Consider the following 25,021-nt stretch of genomic DNA (forward strand, 5'->3'; position numbering starts at 1 on the left):
CCTTTCTCCTGCAAAGAATACGAAAGACTCTAGCTTACTGAGCAGGGGTTTCCCAGTGCCATTACAGCTCATTTTCTCAGTAGAGCAGCCAGCAACAGCAGTAAGGATGGAAGAGGAAAGCAGGTTGATTAAGTAGGCTGTGGTTTTCCTGCTGCTATCCCCACTCCATATCAATAGCACCATTGTGGTACATGCATATGAGAGGCTTATCATGTACATACCTGAAAATATTCCTTTCTCCTCATACAGGTAGAAGCTGCAGTAGCCTTATTTCTTACTCATCCTACTCTGCTTATCCCTCGATGCTTATTAAATTCAGTCCATCTGAAAAAGTTTTCCAGCTAAAAGATGCCAGACAACCTGAAGAGATTAATTCTCTTGGGCCCTCTAGGAGGCTCAGTCTGCCCTTGGACTTGGTATTACATACAACACCACAGAGACCATGGTTGTGAATTGTGAATTTGATCTTACCTTTAAAATAGCTGGATACCACACACAGTATGTACTGAAATAGCAAGGCACAGTGAGTTTTGTTTAAAGTAAACGTAGCCTGATTCAGGAAGCTTCCTTTCCTTAGCTGGCGATGTTACGGCTTTTACATATTTTTATTCGATTTTATTTTTTACTTTCCTCTTTTCATAACTATTCTGCCTGGTACAAAGTAAACCATTTTCTTATTTCAAGAAAAACAAATTTGAAACTTCCTGTAAAGCAAGAAAATCTAGACTTAAGGCTGTTGTTCTACAGCAAAGACACTCCACAAAGCCTGCTGGCTACTGCAGAGCCCACACAAGACCTTCAATATCAGATGCATGGCAGGTAAAACAGCTCCCCCCTTAGAAAACAGTGCAGCATCTCACAGATGGGGAGTGCGAAGAGCTAAACACTACACAGAAAGCAGATTTGCTGAAAAATCAGATTCCCTGAAAAATCAGATTCCTGGCATTTCCTCACAACATTTTCATTCAGGAAGTTTCAACACAGACACAATATTAAGTTTTCAAGGTCTAGTTTTGTGCTCCATTTTCTAGGCATGTTGACAAAAATACGAGAAGGTGAAGGACTGAAGCAGCAGCTCAAATGGATTAGAAAACAGAATCTTCCTGGTTCCCCGTGCTCTACTTCTAACTATTAGACCACCCTGTCTTCTCTGGATGGCTCAGTTTCCTTTGTTTTCCTTTTGGTAAAGTGTTTAAAAGACAAATTAAGAGGCTTGTTAGGACTCTGTCAAAAAGCTCTTTTACAGAGAAGATATCCAAGAAAATGTCAGAACACAGATGAAGGTTGTCTCTGCTGAGAAGAATTTACAGTAACTACATAGCCACTGAATTTGTGCATCAATTTTAAACAGGTTTATGTTTTCAGACAGGCAACAAATCAGCTGATACAGCACTTGAAGTGATGCACACCCATCTTTCTCTGCCTTCAGAGTGTGTGTGTGTGTGCACATGTACTTGCTCTTGTATGCTTTAGTGACAAATACCCAATGAGTCTTTCTTCCTTAAATAGTATTTGCTATATTTTAACCAAAAGACTGGAAGAACAAAATTAAAAGTATACCAATCCCAGTCTCATCTGTAGTACAGAAATCACATGCTAGCAGCCTCAGCCAAGTCAAGTTCCAGGTCTGAGTCCTTACCTCCCAGGAAAATAATGGCCAAGCTGGGCTGAGAAGAACCAGTTCTGTGTCTGGGGAAGGCAAACTTTTAGTGAACAGCTCAGCTCTCCTGTGCACAGTGGAAATGCTTTCTAGAAAAGTACATTTCATTTCTTGCACAGCCAGAGTTTTCTCAGGGATGAATGCCAGACAGTCTCTTTCCACTCCAAAGACAGCAATGTTTTCTTTCTCTCTCACAAAAACACACAGAAGTAAACACATCTTTGACAAAAAAACAAATCCAAGGGAAAACACAGAACCACACACACAAGTTCTGGAAAAAAAGACGAAATGTGAATCACACAAAATAGACACTTCTGATACTGGCAGGCACTTGGTTATCCAAGGTTTGAAGATTCTGAAAACATTTCTGCAAAACAGAACTAGCCATGCTGCACAAGGGAACATGACTAATCAGCCTCCATTAACAGAGCAACCAAAGAAATATCAGAAACATATGCTGCTCCTTTTTCAGCACTATCATTTGTCTCAGCTGCACTCTCTTGAGAATCTTTGCTGCAAATGCATACAGGAAATAGGCATTTCCTAGCATGACTTCAATGTGCTCCCCACCATCCTGATCTTGAACCTTCACAGTCTTTCCCCGGAAATAAAACCTTACATCCATCCCAGCCCAAGTTAGGTATCTGCAGGTTTAATATGGCTTAAACAATATTCAGTGCCAGGCTCTTTAAGAGGAGTGAAGGGAAGGGTCAAAATCAAATTAATCAGCACTAGATCCTGCATTGATCTTTCTTACCATGTATATTTTCTTTATTCACATTATGCCATTGGTAGGTTTCATCCTAGCCAGACTGCATGCAACCAAAGTAAAAGGACTGCTTGAAACTAGTGAAAACAGCTATGTAACTCAATATATAATACATGGGTCAGAAAGCCCATTCTGCTGAAGAAGTACACAAAAAGCATAGAACAACTCAAGTTACCTGTAATGGATCCCTTTTCTGCACTCACATCAAGTGTTCCTACAGTTTTCCTACTGGCAACTTGGAGAGCTTAAAATTTAATCATCCACCTGTGCTCAGATTTTAAGTAAATTTTTTTTGTCTGTTCTTCTGCTAATGGCATGAAGCTTCAGGATCTCAATAAAGCAGCAAATTATTATTAGAAGTGGAAAAAAGTTCAAATGTTCCCTCTTACACAAAACACAGTCTCTGCTGACCTCACATGAGGCTCACTGGTAGTAACCACTAAAGAGCTGTCAAAATGCTACTGAGGTAGGTGAGCCCAATTCACTACCGCATTTGACCTTTTCTGTTGAACTTCACAGCCCTTCTTTTTAAGTCTTTCCTTTCTTACTTGTTAAAAGAAAACCCTATAACACAAAACCCACTTTCTATTCATTTCTATACCTTTTTCTTGATAGCCCAGTGCTCACAAATGAATTTTGAAATACCAACTAAGTTTTCCCCACTATAACATAGCAGGGTCAGAGGGTTAAATATGTGACCTCATCAGCACCTTATGCAAAAAAAGAACAAATTAAATGTGCTATAAACCCTGGCAATCACTAAAGAATGTTGCTCTTTCAGCAAAGTCTTTGAACATTTTGCAATGTTACTTGAAAACTGCAGTTGGTAGAAATTGAGCAGCTGAAATGTGTAGCTCTACTCATAGGACAGGAAGCTCCAGTAAGCTAAAAGCATCAACATTTAATTACTGAAATATGCTGTGTGATCCAGAAAAGGCCTAAAAGCTGAAGTTGTTGTACTGTGAAGCTCACTCAGCAAAGCACACAGCTGGCCCGTAAAAAATGAGGAATGCACATGGCTTCTGGAATAATTTAGAAAATCAGCTATAAATCAGAACAGAATATTTAATCAGGAAAAAGGAAAGAACTAAGAAGAATGAGGATAAATTGGAGGGATACGCAGATTAATCAACAAGTTATAGTCTCACCACCAAGAGACTACATTGTTTGGGGGAAACCTGCCTGGTGATTGAACAATTAACAGCAACTGACACTGCTGAACTAAGAAACTATTTGCATAGTATAGGATTTTCCTTAAATAAAGTGCAGCACAAGTAAGTAGGTACAGCAAGAAGATGATGACTCTTACTTTTTCTGTCTCCATGCACGAAAAAGAGATATGATGTCTGAAAGACCTTAATGCTTTTATGAACGGAGATGCCTTCCAAACTCCAGGGCATTAAAATCCATTATATGTGACTAGCATCCTTAGTTTTATTACTTGGACAGTGAGCGAGAAGTCTATGGAGGACAGAAGGATTTTCTTGTTTGTTTCACATTTGCACATTTTGCACTGTATAGCAATTGCCATTGAAAGAGCTTTTGAGTACTTTCCAAAGGTTAGGGATATAAAACATCAAAACACACCTGTAGAAATTACCTTGTATTCTCTTACCTACAGAAGTAGGCTCAGAAAACCAAGATCTGCCAGGGTGTAACACATTAGTGTAAATGCTCGAAATAGAACATGGATTTGATTCTCAAAACCAGGAATAAGTCTTCTTAAGGCATGAGTTGTCAGCAATTGAATATAGCAATCTTACGCAGCTGTTTGAAGAACATGTATTTTTAGGCAGAACAAAATTTATAACAGGAAAAAATATTTTTTTTATAGAAAATCTCTCACCACATAAAAATGGTCAAAATCTCAGTGGGCTATGAAAGGCCATTAATCCTAGAGATGACAAAAAGATCATTGTTCATCTAGATTACTTACACTGAGAGAGAAGCACCCACTATGTAAGTCATCAGGTCAGGCTTATATCAAAAGTGATTTAGCTTGGGTCTGTTTATGAGATATGATGGTATCATCAAAGAAAACTGAAGGTGTCTACAGCTCAGAATTCAAGCCATGTCCCTCTGTAATACACCAGAAATTCTGATATTTGTACAAAGTTCTAGGGACCGAATGTCTTACTACCATGTTTCTTCACATATTCTCCCTCTTACTTCTTTTTACGGGTTAAGAGTTTCTTCTGAAATTCATTTATTAATAGAAATCGATTACACAGAAATATCAGGGAAGTTTTTCTAAACTAAACCTTGACTTAAGATGAGTTTTGATCAAAAACTGCCATGAGATGGAGTGAACAAATCAGACATCCTTAAACTATTAGCTATGTTTTTTCATGACAATCAAGACCCAGACCCTACCCTCACCATAGCTAGCATGTCTCAAGAAGCACAGCTACCGACTGGTTTGTGAATGAGTTGAAGTACCCTTTTCAACATCTTAAGATTTTATTTTGATTTTAGTCATATCATTTGAGAACTCTAAAGAGGAAATGCCATTTCCAAGCCTAAATGAACAAAGAACAGTTATTTTTATGAAGACACGGGGGGAGGGAAGTCTAATAAGCAAGATCTTTCCCACTAGGAGTCCACAACAACGTGTCTCCGTCCTTCTAACTTATTATAAGTTCAAATGAGAAAATGAGTCTCCTAGATTTTACACCAGCGACCTGCTTTCAAAGTTACAAAGAAAGTAGTTATCCAAAAAGAGGAAAATGCAGAGACTTGTTTACAGCATCAGTATTTCCCACATTATTATTTTCTTTTATATTTTAAACACATGCATCTTCCATATAAAATTCAATTGTCATATCAAGCTATGTGCACGTACAAAGAACAGAAAGAGCTGACTGACTGTTTATTTTAAGTAAATTTTTCTTTTACAGTTTAGTGTAACCAGAGGTAGATGCAATATTAAGTGATTTTCTTCCAGTAGTTTGAAATAATAGTCATCTGTGAACATTAGGACAGAGTGCTGGAGGTTGGAATCAGTTGTTTAAAGTTAAGCCTACAAAAACATGCAAATGAAGCAGCAACAAATAAGTCACAGCAGGCTATATGATGATTATCAGTACAGTATAGTGCAGACCTTCAAGGAAAGGTTGTTTCCGTGTTGTCCAAATAGTAAAACTAGTACTGCAAAAAAAAATTATATGATGTCTGCTACTTGAAAATATATACGAGGTTCAGAGACAGAGTATTACAACTATGCCGTTCATATTACTTCCCATATATCTCAAACCACCAACACCAAGTTGAAGGGGATTATATGGCAGAAGAGTCTGTAATCTGCAATGCATGAACATATTTCTGATCCTGCAGGCAGGAGTTTCATTTCATATAATCATATGAAAATGGATACTGCCATTGTCAGGACTTTTGCCTTAACCAAGTCCATCAGCCTCATTTTCAGAGCTGTTAAATTTGTCCTCTTCAGTAGATGCCTTTGTGGGAGTAATGGAAGCTCCGAGCAACTTCAGTTTAAAGTATTTTTTACAGTGACATCCCACATTATGTGGCCCACTAACCAGGTGCTCACTAACCTCTAACTGGGGACAAATACTAATAATCAGACAGCACCTAACTATGCTTTCTTAACAAAATTATGTAGTAGTGCCCTTTACTTAGAATTCTAGATTTGCGAAGGAGCAAAACCAGGCTGGTGTAATATAAATTACAAAAAATATTTTTAGCAATAAAATGTTAAATGCTTTTAAAATAAAATCTGCAAAGCTTGTTTTTTTTTTCCTGTTAAATTTCCCAAAAAATTTGTTGAACAGATGGATCACCCAAAATGGAGATACTTCTGCAAACTGAAATACTAATATACGTCTGCATATATGACCAAACACTGCAATATACCACAAATAGATGCTGAAGAAAGATGCTTAGAAAGAAAAAATCAGATTACATACTTTGTTTCCTTGGTGCAATTTCTTGCCAGGTGCATAAAATTTTGGGAAATATTAACAAACAGATTTAAGCGTGGACCTAATTCAAAGACCACAAGTAATTTTACAGGAATGAGTGGAATTCCTTAAAGACTTTAAGATAAGCCTGCCCTGATGCCCTCAAACCAGCAGGCCTATAATGTCCTGCCTCTGGCAATATGGAATTCGTTTCAGGAAATGAAAAGACGCCAAGTAATAACTGACCTCATTCTCACCCTCCCAGACCACAAACAGAAAGCTTCTTAAAGGAAGTTTACAAGAAAGCTGTAGGCAATCCTCACTCATCATGCAGATGTGATGGTCCTTTTAAAGTCAACAGGCAGGATTAACATTTGGTCTCTAATATAGGGAATACATACAATAAAACTTGCACTGGTTTTAAAATGGGAATGTTCTTCCAGGCTCAGGACCTGTGAATCTGCTCTGTAATGCACAAAATGTATTAATTTTGTTTTCTTCTTAGACAAAAACCAAATATAGCATTCAGTATAAATTTAAGTACTTTACATATGGAACTGATTTATATAATATTAAAAACTTTACAAAATAGTACTAGGCAATAAAAAGATCAGATTTTAAATATTTACATTTTATACATAATTTCCCTCTGCTTACAAACATTAAATAATCTTCTGTGTTTTCTTTAATTTTAGGGAAAAGCTTTTAATAACTACAAACTAGTTTTGAATTATTTTCAAATGGCTTTTTACTTAAACAGAATATTAGCAAAATCACATTTCCAATGTGAAACATTATCCCTCTGTTTTCAGTAGCAGTTACATATATATATATATATATCTATATCCATGTTTTATAGCTGTTTTATAATGCAATCCTGTTTTCTATAATAAACAGTGAAGATCTAAATAAGAAAATGGCACAGTACGGATGGAAACATTATATTCCCAACACTTAAATCCCTTTACATCATTTGGCTTCTAGAACATCCAGTTCCTTGATAACTTTCAGTACTTTCAAGGAATCAGAGATTCAATACTTATTTAGATTTTTGTGTCATCATCTTTTGAAAAGCTATTTCCTGAAGGTACTTCACAAAGACTGTCACCATCCGTGCTGAAATCGTCATCGTCATCATCATCAGAATCAGCCAACACTTTACTTGGTGACTTCTTCAGTCTACTAAAACAAAAATACACATATCTTTGCTATTAAAATTGCACAACTACTTGCAGAAAACTTATGTAAAGCTTAAAACATTGACAGGCAGGTTTTTCATTTTTAAAGGATGTCGAAGAAACTTGTGCTCCAATGGGGTAGTTTATCAGAGACTATATCTTACATGAAAGAAACATGCAATAGAATAAAGATAATCATATTTTCAGGCGCCTCTAACTAACGTCACAGAGAGGGGAAACTGTGAACTTTGCACACTGAGATGTTCAAAGATGGCTGCTACCACAGGATAGCTGTAGCAGGAAATTTTTATTACCACCAAAAGAGTGTTGAATCCCATGGACATTTTTTCTTCCCTGCCTCAATGATTTATTCAGCAGGAGAGTTGGAGAACTTTTGCAGAGAAAGGAAATGCAGAAGAGTTTCACAGGTTTGTCTCTTAAATTCTGTCTGCTTATGACAAACTCAAAGTTTGTTAGAGAAGCCCTCAGTTTATGGACTAATGGAGCGAAAGATCAGTCTTGTCAGGGGTGGTGTGATCCATAATTGTAAGGTCTGACAAGTCATCTTACCTTAATTCCTTCTTTGCAGCATTAAGCTGTCCTTGCAATTGTTCATTCATGTCTAGCTGCTCTTCCAGTTCTCTCTGGAGTTTCTTTTTAGCACTTTCCAGTCTGTCTATTTCTTCTTCAGCTTCTTCAACTTGACGTTTCATTGCTTTCAAACGCAAATTCAACTGAAATATTTACATATCAGCTGATTAGAGGACTATTTTAATAAAGGTATTTTATTCTTCCAGCATCTATGAAAGGGAGAATAAAGACACAACTTTGCCAGTGTAGTGACACTGTAATGCTATGCTTCAGAAATATTTGAAAATCAGCATTAGACTTTAAGAAAAGTGATGGGATATAATTTCTTAAGTAAAAACAGCAACAAGCAAACATACCTTTGGTAGAGTAAGACAGCACTATGTGACAGCAAGAGCTGTTTATCAGTTAGGGAAGACTGGAGCTATTAGTGTGTCTAAGGTAAACAACTTTACCAGATAGATACTATAAAACACATTTTAAAAGCCCATAGGATTTCAAAAGGTTGTTGCCTTAAGAGATGTTTGAAACAAACTGTTCATTCTCTAGGCAGAACATTAACTATTTGACTCACACACTGAAACAAACCACGTTTCAAGCAAGGAATCAACAAAGACCACAGGAATAGTAGAGTACATTGCTATTACAGAATCAACTTATGCTTAGTACTTATAGCCTATATTCAACAATAAACAGCTTATTTCGTTAAACAAAATTTTGTGATGGCAAAACAGAATATATTATTAGTTGGTGTATGTATTTATGGGATCATATGCTGGTGTATATATTTATAGGATCACATAGAGTCTGTTACTTTTATTTCTTAAAATAATTATAGCATTGTTTCTATAAGTGTTTCCTTTTCATAACTTTAGAAATGAATAACGAATACTAGATTAAAGAACATCATGACAACGGGAACAGGAATCTCACTGAATTCAAGTTCATAAACAAGAAAGTAATCAGTTATCTACCTCTATCCTTCTTGTGTCTTTTATATATGATCAATCATGCTAGTAGGATTAATATCAGATATTTGCATGTTAGTCTTTACCTGGTCCTTTTGATCAGTCAATGAGAGATGTTCATCATCTACTTGCAACATTAACTCCTTCACTTTTCTCTCAAGTCTGCGGTTACTCAGTTGTAAATTAGCTCTATCCCTAGAAAAAATAAACAAAAGACAGGCTTGTAAAAAAAGAAACTGAAATACTTCCAATCATGCTGACATGATTCCTTAGAAATCTTGTAAGAATTCAAGAAATACTAATGGTCCCTGCTTTGATTTACTGATTCCATGCAACATAATAAGAAATTTGTTCAAAAGCATGAACCACTAAGGGGAATTTCTTCTGGCTCCAGAGCAACTCTTAGAAAAAAAAATACATTCCTCCAGGATTAAACAATGACGTGAGCAGAAAAACCGAAGTGTTAAAATATAGCTAATATTTCTAAGACTGTTACTGATATCAGACATTAACGTTAGCACTGTGCCCAATTTTTAATTTATACGGCAACTTCCAGTGTACTTTCAGTCAAAAAGGAAATTTCCAATAGTTGCATGAAACAGTAACCATTTAATTTGGTGAGAAAAAAATAATAAAGTTAATTGTATTAGAGACTTAAATATTAGCAAGAGGCCATATTAACAAACATAAACATGCATGTTTTGATCTTAATACGACTGGTTTCACCTCTCTTCATTTTCAAGTCGTTCTTCTAGCTCTGTGATCCTCGCTTCCATTTGAGCAACAAGTCCCTCTTTACTGGATCGGTAAGAACCCTCCAGGTGAAGGATTCGGCTCTTCAAGTCTTTGTTCTATGGTTAGAACATACCTGATTACTATATACATGCTTATATTAACAAATATTACCTTAACACAAAATAAATTTCTCCAGGCAAACACAAGGTCGTAAGTATCTTTTTAATTTAGTAAATACGGAAAAAGAGAGTCAGTGACAACTTACTGTTTAGTACAAACAAATCTTCTTTTACCGTGCTTTATTTAAAATAATTTAGTGTTTAACAGGAGTTAAAATTTTAGGCTTAAACGGACCCTTGAACTTTGGACAGTATTTTTTAATAAGCCAAAATTTCTCAAATAGCCTTGCATCTGTCTTACTCTCCACACAATTCTTTTGTCAAATTCTGTATCCTTCCCCTGTAACTCACTAATGTACAGCTAAAACAAGGAGACAGATTACTTGCATCCAATATCACTTTATCAAAGCTGTTATTGTGGGGTTCCCCCCCTTTCTTAACTATCCAATGCTACTCCTACTACATAAATAGTTTGAAAAGCTTTGCAAGCTGCAGTATTTATGAAAACAGACTTCTTGCTCAGATATACACTTTTCTTTGTATGAGGCTAGGTAATTGAGGTTTTCAATGGGGACCTAATGATGAAGTTGCCAGAAAAAAAAACAGACTTACATGAGGAACAGAAGCTAAAGCTCTTTGTTACAAACTTCAAGCCATGATATCAAATCATAAATATTAAAAAATCTATGATAGAAAAATCAGAACTAAAGTATAAGGATACGCATCGGATATACCAGTAGGTGGCATTCTTTATTCTCAAACAATTAAGATGGGATTAATTTCATACCATCTAAGGCACCAAATTAGATGTCTGGTATAAACATGTTCTCATTACAATTTGTTTTATGTTCTTGAGACTGTCAATAATACTATGACTTGTTAAGATAGCTTTCCTCTGGAGCTCAGTTAGGGGTGATGATAGTAATCTTGCTTTCAGAGAGCACTGAGCTGCAGAATAAAATGCTGCAAAAAGCTAGAAAGTATTTTTAATGTACTTTCCATCACAGATATTGAAGCATATGAATAACATTCCCTTCCAGAAAACAGAGTAAAAGTTCTCTATCAAATCTGTATCTTTTCTTTCAGAGGCGTGTCGTTTTTTCACCTGTTTGCTCCTGTAGAAGGAAATACTCAACGAAAATTCATTGGGAAAAAAAAAGCACTAAAATTGCTTGAAATTATGATCTACCTTCAGCAACGTTCCTAAAGTACTGCTAAGAATTTGAAGAACAGCTCCTCCAAAAGTGGTCAAAGGATTTACAGCTAAACTGGGTAACAGTGTCTTTGATATTCTACAGTCTTCTATATAAGTGCTTTTTAAAAGTTTCTGTATTGATATTCAGTTTTATTCTAAAACAAGTGTACCATATCAGCTGTCACATTTCTTATTTTTAATGTCTTTGATCCTCAAACATATAGACAGAATTGTGTGGTAGAGAGATGCCTGTGCTCACTACAACAAAAATACCTTATTATATAAACAGATGTATGCACGGTATGAATGTTTAGTATATGAAATATATGAACCATGACAAACCTCAAGCTAGAATGGGGGGGGGAGGGTATAGAAATAAAAAATACTAAGAGAAGACTTAATTCAAGAATATAATAGTTTGAGTATAAATATTAAGATACTCATGGTTTTTAATCTATTCTTCCTAACACATACTACCAGCAGCACACTATGGTAGGATAGTGCCAGCTACCAAATATTGTTTCCTTACATGTTTATTTTAATTTCCTAATGAAGGCAGATACCAAGCCTGTTACCTTGCTAATGTGATGATATGTCAGCCATAATTACCTGTCTTTCCAATGAAATCTTGTCACACTCCAAATCTTGCTTTATAGCTCTTTCCTGGAGTAACTCTGTCCTCATTTGTTCAATCTATTACAGAAAGAAAAGATTAAAAAAATAAATAAAATATTTAATTGACATTTATCTATATGATACTGTGTGTATGTGTATATACATGTACACATAAAGTATTTATACCTACACAATGAGAAAAAATTTGCTCTTTCTTAGAACATGAGACATACGCATGATTTCAGATGAAGTTTACAATTACAGTCTTCAACACTTTGGGAAGCCCACGTTATTCCCAGTGTTTATTGTAGGCATTTTCCAATCACAGTGAGCATTGCTGATGTTCAGTATATATATTCTGTAGCAGGGAACTGCACTGTAAAATGTTGCATGTGACACATATCATGTGGCATAGAACTGAGTTCCAGACCATCACATCATTCTTCAAACACCTTCTACAATGGTTTTCTTCATACCTATGTACGAAGCTCTGAAATGGCACCTTACCTTTAAGCTGCTCATTAGTCTACCTTAAAGTTTCATTTTGTTAAACACAAACTAGTAACTGCAGAGAAGTGTCTAGAACTTGAGACACTCTACAGACAATTACAGTTCTTTATGTCTGTGAGAACAGTAAAAGCTCTTTTTCAACAGACTCTGATGCATACTGGCTATGAACATTGCTTCCCTCCTCCAGTCAATTTTATGTCTGTCATACCAGGAGAGCACTGACTTCTGGATTTGGGGAGGGGGTGGTTTTTGTTTGTTTCATTAAAACACATGTTTTCTGTAGTTTCTGAAAATATTTCAGTTCCATATTCAATAACCAAAAGGAAATTATATTATCCATAAGTAAGATGTTAAAAAACTAGCTGATTAATAAAGAATCAAGACAAGAATACAGAATTAATTTGTTTTATCTCCCTATTGGACTTGACTGGAAGAAAAGAAAGAAAATTCTGAGGATCAAAGAGAAACTAAACTGCCTTGCAGCTGCTACTGAAAATTTAGGGCTGAAGAAAAAAGTTTCTAGTGTCCAGATACATTTCTTGCCTCTCTTTCCTGCTGAGATGGCCCTCAAGTCTTTACAAATGCCTTTCTACTCACAGGCAATGTTACCACAGCATCTGTGCTACGCCCTGCACAATGTTTACTATGATGAATATCACCCGGGGAACACAGTGAACCTCTATGCCAGTTACTGTACCTGCAAAATACTGACAAAGGTTTCAGTGGTCACAGCATTCTTCCCTGCTTTACAAGAGTTACACATGGACTTGCATAAATGCACCATCACAGCTAAGCAGCTCTAAGTTACAGATTTATCTCACTAAAGGTATTTCAAAAGCCACTGGGAATTCTTGCATACAAAAAATCCAAAAGCAATGCTAAGAATGTGAAGGTTAAACAAGTACTGCACATGAAATTTCACCTTAGGCCTTTTTCTTACCACATCATAATATTAAATGATATATTTTTAGTTAATCACATGTTTAAAAGAAGTCATTTACACTGTTTCTGTAGCTTTGAAATGAATATATGAATACAAACAATGGCAGCAATGCATGCAGTTGCATATGTTATGTCACAGTATGGTTTCAGAACAGTAAAAGGCATTCCTAAAACCTAAGGTCATAACAGTTACTGTACTACAAATGTTAGCAGGTGGCTGTGCTCTGAACAGCTGTGTAATTTCCTAAAAGCTCTCATTGTCATATAGAAACCTAGTAATAATAATAATAATAATAATAATAATAATAATAATAATAATAATAATAATAATAATAATAATAATAATGGTGGATTATATGTTATATAGTAAAATATTATTTTATATATAAAAAATTGAATCACTCATATATACAATAGCTGCATTTATTCATGAAATATATGAAAAAGTTATAACGTGAGAATTACATAGAATTTATTCCACTGTAATTGCTTTAGCCATGAAGACAGACGTAAAAAAAAAAAAAACCAAACAAAAAAAAAAAAGCAAAATTTGTAGTAAAATGAATGACTAATTAAAAATGCAACTGTTAACTGAAGAAAGGGTTTTTGTTTTATGTAGGAACTTGCTTAATGGACCACTCCGAAGTTCTACTGTGCTCTTACTGTGCTCAAAGGCTGTGACAAATTTGTGTAACCTTCCCAAGATCTCACATTAGGGAATTATTTAGAGGACAATTATCATATATCCAAGATGACTGCCACTGTTGTTGGACATCTCATGGTAAAAGCAACCTCACAGAAAAACAGTGGGAGAGAGAAAAAGTACTGTATCTGATTAGGATCAGGAAGCTACGTGCAAATATATACAAGATTATAAGAAGAGAAGGGCAGCAGGACACAGTTCTTGCTGCGGGAGGTGGAAGCTGTTTTCACTTATCCCCTTGCACTGTTCATTAGTAAACACATAATTAGTATGCACAAAGGAAAAAAGCAGTTGTCTGCCAAAATGCACTCAAACTTTTCACAGCAGCAAAGATAGGCTCTGGGCATGTACCATGTGGGGCTTTGTGCTGCACATTCTACCCTTCCTATATCTAATACATTCTCTTAAAACAATAAACCATTTCTGCAGCTTAAGGCAACAGTTATCACAGTTGGATCTGAAGAATGCGAACAACAAAGAATTGAGAAAAGCAATAGTATCAGGTTTTACAAAGGTTTATTAGACATAAGTTCTTTGTGCCAGCTTTAGGATTAGAAGCAGCTGTTGAGTTCATTATGAGTGAATGTAATTTGAGTTCTAATAATATTTTAGATGCTATCACCTTTGCTTACCATCTTGCACTAGGTTCACAGCCTATGTTGCTTTTTAATATCTAAGTGGGGGGGGAAGAAATCCATCTGTCTATATATATATATAGATCTACACACACAGTTCTCAAGTATGTGACCAAAACCCCCTGTGTTTAGCAAACAAACAAGCTAAAGCCAAGCAAACCCCTTTGATTCTTCCTAACTGAAAAGCAACCTTCATGTCCACATTTTCATTTGTCTGCTTCCCACAGCTGGTGTCAGCTGAAGAGCAGGTATACAGCTGGCCATTGGGAACACTTCACCAAAAGGAAGTGAATGACAAGGTCGCTACATTTTTTCCGTTCTGTATTTATTCTAAAATTGTCATGGAAACTAACTAGTCCATTTTTCACACTTACTGCAAACAACTCTGAAGTCAATAGACTCATGTTTGCATTTTCACAGAAGACAAAGAATGTATGAGGGTGGTATCTTAAGTATTTTTCAATTATGTTTGCAAAAACAAATGGCAAGAGGTACTTCGTTTCACTTGTTTGTAGGAAGAAAGCCCATCACGTAATAAAAAGTGCCCTGTCCTTGCTCACTTTGAGACACAAAAGGACAGCTGAGCGCTCCAGCTTTCTGTGTGTGTGTGTCTGTTTGTTGACCATTTTGCTCTTTCCACAGTTGCTAATACCTTATTGTTTAAAAACTAATAGAATATGATCCACCTTTCCCTCCAATATTTATTGTTATTTCTACTTGCTTGTGGTATTTCTGGAGAATGAGACAGGGAAGATGAGAACAGTGTCTCACGCAGAAATTCCCAGATTCAAAAGGGTGTTTAAATTAAAAAGTCTAACATTTCATGGTAAATGAAATGTGCCAATGTTTATTCAAACAGTGAACTTTATATAAAATAGAAACGGTTGTTTCAATTTGTTTTTACTAGAATGTTGAGTATTATAGTTAATTATCAGTATATTAAAATAACACATTTATAATAAAAAAATTACAGAAATACAGATATTACCAAAACAAATCCATTATGATTTCTCATGTCATTATAAATGCTTAGCAGACCCTGAAATACTTTAGTAATTTGACTACTTAGTCATTCTGGCATGAAATCAAAACAAAGCAACCTTTGTAACTCATGTGTGAAATGAGGAACTCCAGACCTCAAAATAAACACGTCTTTTACCCATAATGTAACATTTTGGTCACCCATCTGTATTTTAGGTTTCCATTCAGTTAGCAAATTAACTTGCCACAGTACCCACTGGTGCGGCTGTGACTAAGGTTCTTTTATCCCAGCACAGGGATAGACTCCAGTATTAAAGGCTTCCTAAGTCAACAATAGCATGACCTCACATTGTTATAGGTCCTTTACATTCTATTTCACTCACTTACTCAGAGTCTGTACAATATCAACGGAATAAGAGCAAAAAGACTATATGGCGATCAAATAAAATCTCAGTAACCTGAGTCCAAAACCACAGTAATGGTGCCTTGCTGTTTGAAGGATGCATGAGGAAAGCTGAGCTCTAACTCACTTTAAAACTCTCCAGCTAAGTGAGAGATAGAATTTCGCTGAGAAGACATAGAAACTAAGATTTTGCTCTCGGTTCTCCCTCTGAAACTAAAGCTATTAGAAAGAATGTCAGAAATTCTTGTTTTATGAAGGAAGAGAGATAAATGAAAGCAGAACAGATTACTATGGATTGTACCTCAATGCAAATTGCCTCGACTTGCAGGAAATTACTAATGAGGTACAGTACTTAATGTAAAGCTACAGTAGTAGACATACTGTAATGAGTTAGGCATCAGTTTCGCATCGTTCAGAATGTAAAACTAAGGCAAAGAACATTGTCTAGGCTGTGATATTCTAAGACAGCCACATCACCATATTCCTTTCCATGCACTTATCAAAAATGTCCATAATACTGACTACTCGACCATGGATGCTCTTGTTACTTTTTCAGTCATCAGGCCTTATTCTCTACTTTTCTGGTTTATTATAAGTCTTTGTTACAGAACCTATCATTTCATATGTCAGTTCTTACAGAAATCCTTAATAATATTATTAAAGGCCTCTTTCTTCAGAACTATTAACTCCTAATTCTCTTAGATCTGATGATTTCCAGCTCAACAGTCTAATTTCCATCAGCCGCACTCCACTTCTTCCCGCCTGCACATTCACTAGCCTTACAGAAGACAGAGGCAAAACACTAATTTATTTCAGGAGGCATACCTAGATTACTTTTTATCTTTATTGATATCTCATCACAAGTTTCCACAACTTCTTTCTTCCGCTTATACAGTCAAGAAGCTTTTTGTTACTTGTTTGAATTACTATGATAGGTCTTACTTAGCTTGGCAAATCTCACTAAGACACAACCCATGAGACACAACCCTATTAATAAATCCTTCTTCCCCTCTTTCTGGGCTATCATATAACACTTCTGGAACTAATGACTGATATTTTTTGTGGAAAAAGCCTTCCAACTGTCTTATCTTTGATAAACCTTTATCAGTCTGCCATGGTTTATTCCTGCTTTGCCTTAAATCTTGACATCAGTTTTTATACTTGTAATGAAAATAAAAGTTCCCCTTGCTGACACTGGCCAGCATCTTCACTTCAGCTGACTTCACTAATTAGTTCCACAATTTCCTAAGCTCCTTCTCCACAGAATCACAGAATGTTAGGGATTGGAAGGGACCTCAAAAGATCTTTCTTTGAAATCAAGATTCTATTACGCTGGGCTAGTTTTCAGTAAGGTTAAAAAATTGTGATCTTTCAGTCTAAGATACTTTCTACAACCAGACTTTCTCTGATAGCCTCCCCATCTAAAACCAAGCTTAAGATAGCATCATCTCTGCATGCAACAATGATTATGTGAAACTCACTGCAATCTGTGTCAGTTTTCCAGTTAGGAAAACAGGAAAAAAATACTCTGTGATGACATGGAGGAACATATTTAATAATGTTTGTCAATCTGTTCTTTTTTTTTTTTTTTTTTTTTGGTGTTTTTTTTTTTTTAAACTTATTTACATACTCTGCTTAAGTATAGAATATAAACACCATTGCTAATCATTATTTAGTTAATCAATATTGGTTTCAATCCTAGTAACACTGTTTCCTGATCATTATATAAGTCAGAAAACTTGAACAAGTACCTGTTCTCTGCATCTACTGATCCTCTCAGACAGCAAATCTGAATTAGTCTTTTCTTCATCAAGCTCAAGTTCCAGGTGAGACAACTTGTCCTAAGTGGAACAAAAAAAAGTAATTTCAACAAACTACTTTATCTTTCTCTTCAGATTGCTACCAGAGTATTTGTTCTTAAACTTCAAGGACTTAAACTGTCTGAAAGAGTAGGCTTGAAAAGTGAAATGCCTCTGAAAACACATACAGAATCTAGAAAAAGAGATGGCAGGCAGATAAGCCTTTGAAGTTAATATGTTTGTCTGACAGAAGTAAAAGAGGAATTTCATTTCCTTTTTTAATAACTCCCACCATTTTTTAGAAAATAAGAGAAATTCTGTAATGTTTCTAGAGACTGCTTATAGATTGTCTAAGTAACATGATATATTTGGAAGACAAATTTGCTTTTATGTGAGTACAATGGTATAAAAGTGTTTGTTTATGAAAGTCAAATGACAGCTTGGTTGAACTGAAGAGTTATGAAGCTAAACCTATAACAACATAGTTAGAATAACATTGTTATTTAGGCTCCTGAAATGAATCATTATTAGATGCTAAATAAAACTCAGACTTCTAAATACTTTTGAAGTTCTTAGTGATGGGGTGTCCTGGTTTTGTTAAAAACAAGTTTCTCTTTTAGTGAATTTGCCTGTCAGCTAAAGCCTTCATATTAGCTGCCTTTTCCTGGAGAACCAGATACATGTTTTGGTAAACCTAGCAATGGAATGCAAGGTTATTGATAAGTATGGATTGACATCTCGCGAGAGGGGCAACGAGAAACAGGTGACCAAGAAACTGACCAACTGTGTATAACATTCCATTCACATGAATACTTCATATAAAAGTGGGAGATCACGAGGATCTCATCCCTTTTTTTCCCTTTTGCTTATGCCCGACATTAGGAGAGGACCTTGCTAGTCGTCCCTGCAAACTGAGGCCTAGTGAGACTGAATCCAGCTCCGGTTGGCTGCAGAGTCCAGTCCAGGACTTTGGGTGCTGGCTCTGCAGTTGCTGAGACTTTCAAGATTGGTTTTGTATATTTTGTATTATTTTTTCTATTCTTATTAGTAGCATTAGTAAAACATTTTTAATTTTTCCAACTCTCTTCTCTCTGTACTTCTTTCCCTCCTGATTGCCTGTCCTTAGTGGGAAGGGTGGAGAGGGAGGGGCAAAAGGGAGAAGAGGTGGGGGAGAGGAGGTTAACAATACATCTGCCAGGGTTTTATTGTCACCTCGCAATCAAAACCCTCGACATGGGCCTATAAATGAAAATAATACAATTTTGCCTGATAAGCTCTAGAGAAAATTAATTAAAAAGTTAATTAAAATGATGAAAGAACAACTGCATTTTAGAACACATCATGACAACAAATATGCTAAGAGATCACCTTTAGAATATACCAGAATAATTCCTACAGTAGTACTACATAGATTTTCAACATGAAGTTATTTTGTTACTTCCCACACAGAATACATGTGAAATATCAAAATTATTTCAATCAGTTCTAATAAGATACCAACCCTTAAAAATATCTTTTACCTCCATTAGTTTGATTTGTCTTGCACGATCATCTTTTAAGTGGTTTTTGGCTTCAAGTTCATACTCCAAGCCTTTCACAGTCTGTTCTAGCAGCTGAGTTTTTGTTATCGCCTCATCCTGAGCTCTCTGGTGGTCCCTCAAGTTTTCTTCCATGAGGCGCATCTAAAACAAGATTATGGTAATACACTTTATACAGTGCTTTCTATAAATAAGTGATGTCACTAAGGGGACTGACTACCTGACAGATCTGGAAGTGTGACAAGGAATTGCATTCAGTCATATGCTCTTCACAGGAATTTTTGTTTTATCCACAAGATGGCACCAAGAAAATAAACTTGGATTAAATATCAGTCCTAAAGAGATACTTCACACTAGAGGTTTTACACTGACAATTATATATAGTGGGGTTTTTTTTGTTTATTTCTTTTTACTCACTTACAGCAAGCTAAAGTTTTTACAATTTTCTAAATGGTGGTATCTTTGCAACTTTTGCAATATTACTCCTTTCCTTTCCAGACTACCAATACTTCACCTTTTAAATAATTATGTAGTTTATATGTCTGAGGTGTTTTGATGACAGAATTTTATCAATTGTACAATTGATAACATATATATATAAGTATAACTTTCAAATATAGTAAGGCTATCTGCTGAGGACAAAAGCTGCTTATTCTTACAGCAGCATATACTCAATAAAATTATCTAAAACCTTCACAGTACTTTAAAAAAAAAAAAATATATATTTATATATAAAACTAGTGAGAGGGATTTTAGGTGAGACTCTGATCATTCCTCATTCTTGTAACACATATATATGATTTTTTTTTTTTTTTAAATTCAACATACAGTCTTCCTCTGTTTAGTTAAGTGCTTATTTTAGTGATGAAACTAAAATAATGTATTAGCGACTGTTTACAGGGTTTGCTACCCACTGCAAAGTCCTGACATCAAAACATTAGACAGCTGCATGACTTGGTGAACAGCTAGGTAAGGGAGACATCTGTATATTAATAGCATTTAATATGCCTTAAACGTTTCGGAATGACATGGGACTGCCAGCTTTCAAGACTGGTATCTTTCATGTATCCACACAGAACTTCCAACAGGGGCATCAATGAAGAACTCCCACACTGCCTTGCAAGATGCTTTCATAATTTTTCTTCTAGAACAAGAAGATGATACTCGTGTTGCCATGATCACTACAATCCTTGGCTTTTGATGAGACTCTCAGAAAGAATGTTTTGTGTGCTATGACACCTACCCAAGAGGATTTTGACAGACAACAGACTCTTTCATGTTGAATGGAAGAACTATCTATTTGTACTTCTTGTTAAACACAAAAGAGGAAGAGATAACGAAGACTTTCAATTATCCTGAGTATTTAATCTCAACAGAAAGTCTGCTGTTTCACCTGCCTATCCTATATTTTCAGATTTTGTTTCCTCTTTGCAGTTTCTTGCTGTACTACATTTCTAAAGCCCAAGGATTTTAAATATTGCCTCACAGGGATGTAGAATTCCACCACCAGTAATATTTTGTCCTTTATATAGTGTCAAATAACAAAGGTTTATTTTGTTCTGAAATTTTTCTTTATTTTGTAGTCGTAATAGATAACAGTAGAAGTAATTTTCATAGTAACTGTAAACACTGTGTATACATATTTACATACACACACACGTTTTATTTAGGCTCTCTATTCTAATTTAACCAACTTAAAAGCCATTTTCTCAATATCACGGTTTTATCTTTCACATTTCATTATGAGTCTTCATCCCTTTACAAAGGCTCTGCATCCCTGAATGGAATGAATACAGAAGGAAGACAGGATAATATATAGGAGCTATACTTTTCTCTATTGCTGTTCTTTTAAATTGAATTTAAAACAAGCTTGTTAAGGGGAGAGGGCAACATAAGAGAAGTTCTGAAGCGGAAATTCAAACTATTAAAATATTCTACATAACAGAAAACAGTGTATTCTCATAGCTTTTCCAATTGCAGAACAAATATATGCAGATCTTTAAAAGACTGGATTGCCTTTACGGCAAAATTTACATTCTAAGAGGCAGACATTTGGTTGCAGACACCTTTGTCATTTAAATCTGCAACCTGGCTCATACGAAGGAAGAGAAGAATGTATGTCAGATTCTTTGGAGGTGGAATTTGGTGGGTTTTTTTGGTCCTATATAACCACTGGTTCTTTGTTTTTCCTAATTCAAAAATATTTCCACATTCTCAGTTCCTTCAGTAGCAGGCATTAAAAGAGCAGCAGATCATCAATGGAATCCTTGCCGTATCACTTCAGATACATCTAATTGTCAAACACTGCATTTATCTGTCATAAACAGGAAACTCCATTAGAATTTGTTACTGAACTTAGCAGTCATTACCTCATCTTGCATTCGCATGGTCGTCAGGCGTGATTTTTCTACCTCAAGATTTTTTTCTTTCAATTGTCTCTGCACATCTGCAAGTTCCCTGCGATTTTTCTCCTTGTATTCATCAAGTTGGTTCTGAAGCTCCAGAGTCGATGTTCTTGAGACTTCTACCATTTCAGACATCTGGGAAAAAAGTACATATAATTTTTTTCCTAAAATAGTGCTACAGAAAGTTCTATCATGCTTAACACATCAAAAGGTTTTTTCCTCCAGCTTTGATATTCAACTCAGTATTTTCAAATGGAAAATTCATCAAACATGTTCCCAAACAAATGAATTTCTATGCATAAGTGTGAGAACACAAAACAGTAAGGTTATTTACTAATAGTATGTGACAGGGCTCTTCTCTTTGCGTCTGTCAGCAGTTCTTCCAGCCGACTGATGCAATGAACTGCAGAGTCACACTTCAGTATATCAATATTAAATTGTATGGTTTACCTACAGACGGCAAAATAAATCTAATGCAGTAAGCATTTGGAGAATTGTCTGTAAAACTCTGAAATATTGCTGTACTGTATATTAGAACTGAACTAAAATCTTGGATCTTGTTTAAACAAAACAGAGCTGTTTTACAAGAATACTTTGAGATAGCAGTGATCCAATCACTGTTCCAGTTCTGAAAGCTTTTATTGATAGTCTCTAGATTAAAGAGACTAATAGTAAAGTTTGCATTTCACTTTCTTTTACACATATTAAAAAAATCTTTACAATTTGGCAGCTCATTTGCTTCTCTTTGTTAAGATATTCAGATTCCTGCAGCCTCTTTGGAGTGAACTCATACCTCCTTCTGTAACTTTTCAACAGTCTTGTTCAGTTGCCACTGTTCATTCTCCATTTCTTTCTTTATCTGCTTCAACTGTTCGTTCTGCTGAGTTTCATCTTTTAGTTGCTGATTTAACTGTTGCTGCTCCTGCGAAAGGCAACGGATGTTCTCCTGCAGTAGATTAAAAACATATAGGCAATGAAAAGTAGACTCTCTTTTCTAATGCCTTAAAGGAATGTTCTATAACGCTCTCTGTGCACTAGTAACACCACCAGCTGTTGTAACATTAAGACAAACTTAAATTTAAAACAAGAGGAAAACAAAAAAAAGTTACAGTTTGTTAGCCAGTACAGGACAAACACTATGTTAGTGATGCAGTGAGTGCTTTATTCTTCCTATAAATTCCTAAAACACTGTTGCAACATTCATAGGACAAAATGTAGACCCTTTTCACGATTTGGTTACGTGCAGAGCGTACATACATTCCTCTGCAGCTGCACACGTCAGCAAATCCTACCTCCAGCACAAGGTTCGATATCCATAAAATACAAGTCTGTTTCTATGATGAGTGAGAAATAACTAGTGGGATTTTTTTTTTTCCATTGCTGTGCTTCTACAGCACCCAGAATCCCTGATCAAGATGATGGCTCATTGTGACAGATGCTGTGCAAACAGAACTTTGCAGTTCCTAGCACAGAAATCCCCTTCCTGAAAGAACTTTTGCCATTAATGTTCAAGACAGAGCTTTATTATCTGGATTAAGTTTTGAATGAACTGCAGAGCCACGCTGTATGCTCCTTTGTGAGGAGCTCCAAATGCTTCTGCTACCACATTCAGGATGCTTAAGAACTTACCACTCTCCAACTTCCAAATACTGTCCATCAGCAGAGTAATTGACTTTCACTAGTTTGTTCCAATACAAGAAAAACGGCCTGTCTTCCATCTGCATGTTGGGACTCTCACCTCTTCCTTCTCCCTCCATAATAAAGTACCTTAATGGCCTTACTCTAAATAGATACTACAAGACTAGAAAAAGGCCTTGTTTTATGATGTCTAAGAGGTACCTTGAAATTAATTAAAAACATATTATGGACAGTTTAAATAATTCCAACAGAAATATGCAAATAATTTACATCACCATAAATTATAAAAAGCATTCCAAAACATAATTTTACTTTTTAATTTTGGAAATATCTAATACCTATGATGCTTACTTCATTATACTTAAAAAAACTTCAAATGTGAAAACACAGTAGTATTTCTGTAGGTAATAAAGATCAGAATCCCAAAAAAAAATTCTGTTATAAGAGAAAAGAAGGAATATTGTCAAGTGCTAGAAATTTGAGATTTCCTTATATTTGTTGCCTCTCTCACACTCCTGTACAACCTGTCAACAAAAGACATCTCTGATAACCAGGAGTTATGGTGGATGCCTCAGACGCATACACATAACGCTAAAACATACTGGGGGCTAATAGATGTTGTTTTGTAAAACCTAATTCTACTCCAGAATTCGTTTAGCTGACACCAAAGGATTTCAAGAACCTTGAAAAGGCTCAACTTTAGCACTTTGGTTCTAAAAGCTGCAAAAATCTTGGGACCCTGCTAATCTGCCATATTTGAACAGGTTATAAAAACCCCAGGTGCACACCCTTCCATCAGACTTTCACAGATCATTTAACTTTACTCTTTGTTTACACATCCTTGAGAAACAAACTGTGCAGACACATATCAGTGAAACACTTGTGGCAGAATAATGGTGCCAGCAGGATGCTGTTCTGCATTTCCAGTGTGCTGAAAGGGGAAGCAAACATCAGAGCAAATTTGGTCACGCTCTTTACTGCAGTTATCAATGAAAACAAACAAACAAACCACAAAAAAATCCCCAAAACCACAAAAAAACACCCACACACACACCAAAACACCAACCAAAAAATCCATCACTAATACGAAAAGAAATTTAATCTACTAACTAGGGCAATTTCCAAAGTAATCATAGGTATGAATAATTACAATATTTAAGAAAATAATAATAGAGGCTTGATGCAAGCAGTGGATCACCTCAGTTTTCTGCTATGTAGCAGACTGAGATAACTGAGATTGAAATCTAGATTTTTCTCCTTTGAGTTATATTGTGGCATCTTGTACTTGGCTTTTACCATAATCAGCTGAACCATAAGAACACGCTGGTTAATACAAACTTCCCTCGGTTAATAACTCACTTATGGACAAGTTTCATTTTCAGATTTTCAGAACAGTAACATAAAATTTGTGTTGAAGACAACAAAGGAAAACATCTGTTCAGTTTACAAGGGGTTGGTGACAATGTACGTGTACCTCACTTTTGAGTATGACTTGGTTGATAGAGTCACTTAAAAACTTTGCTTCTAGAAGCAAAACTAAGAGAATTCCAAACTATCTGATACTGTAGAAATAGGTGCTTATTCAGTATATGTAAACGATGAATTACAAAGAGGAAAGATTAGGTTTGCAACTTTTTCCAATACAGGATATGATGTCAATAAGAAGTGTTTTAAGATTTATACACATTAATGTCCACATCAAACACATTTGAATTTTTAC

General features: G+C 35.5%; 1 protein-coding gene across 6 annotated transcripts in view; it reads right to left on the minus strand.

The window, feature by feature from the left end:
- Positions 1–5,281: 5,281 nt before the first annotated feature.
- The window catches only part of CGNL1 (cingulin like 1), a 54,475-nt gene continuing 34,735 nt past the window's right edge, over positions 5,282–25,021 (minus strand). For 4 of the 6 annotated variants that reach the window (XM_065847177.2, XM_065847175.2, XM_071813874.1 and 1 more), the window contains exons 11-19: positions 22,457–22,609; positions 21,628–21,798; positions 19,241–19,402; positions 17,673–17,762; positions 11,742–11,825; positions 9,810–9,934; positions 9,170–9,278; positions 8,098–8,261; positions 5,282–7,531 (exon numbers count right to left, since the gene is read on the minus strand). In XM_065847177.2, coding sequence (XP_065703249.1) covers positions 7,393–7,531; positions 8,098–8,261; positions 9,170–9,278; positions 9,810–9,934; positions 11,742–11,825; positions 17,673–17,762; positions 19,241–19,402; positions 21,628–21,798; positions 22,457–22,609 — 1,197 coding nt within the window. In that variant the 3' untranslated portion in view covers positions 5,282–7,392. Of the gene's footprint in view, positions 7,532–8,097; positions 8,328–9,169; positions 9,279–9,809; positions 9,935–11,741; positions 11,826–17,672; positions 17,763–19,240; positions 19,403–21,627; positions 21,799–22,456; positions 22,610–25,021 lie in introns of those variants that run through there. The other 2 variants (XM_065847178.2, XM_071813873.1) reach the window with 2 other exon arrangements.

Source organism: Patagioenas fasciata, chromosome 12 (genome assembly GCF_037038585.1).
Source record: "Patagioenas fasciata isolate bPatFas1 chromosome 12, bPatFas1.hap1, whole genome shotgun sequence".
NCBI classification, from domain to species: domain Eukaryota; kingdom Metazoa; phylum Chordata; class Aves; order Columbiformes; family Columbidae; genus Patagioenas; species Patagioenas fasciata.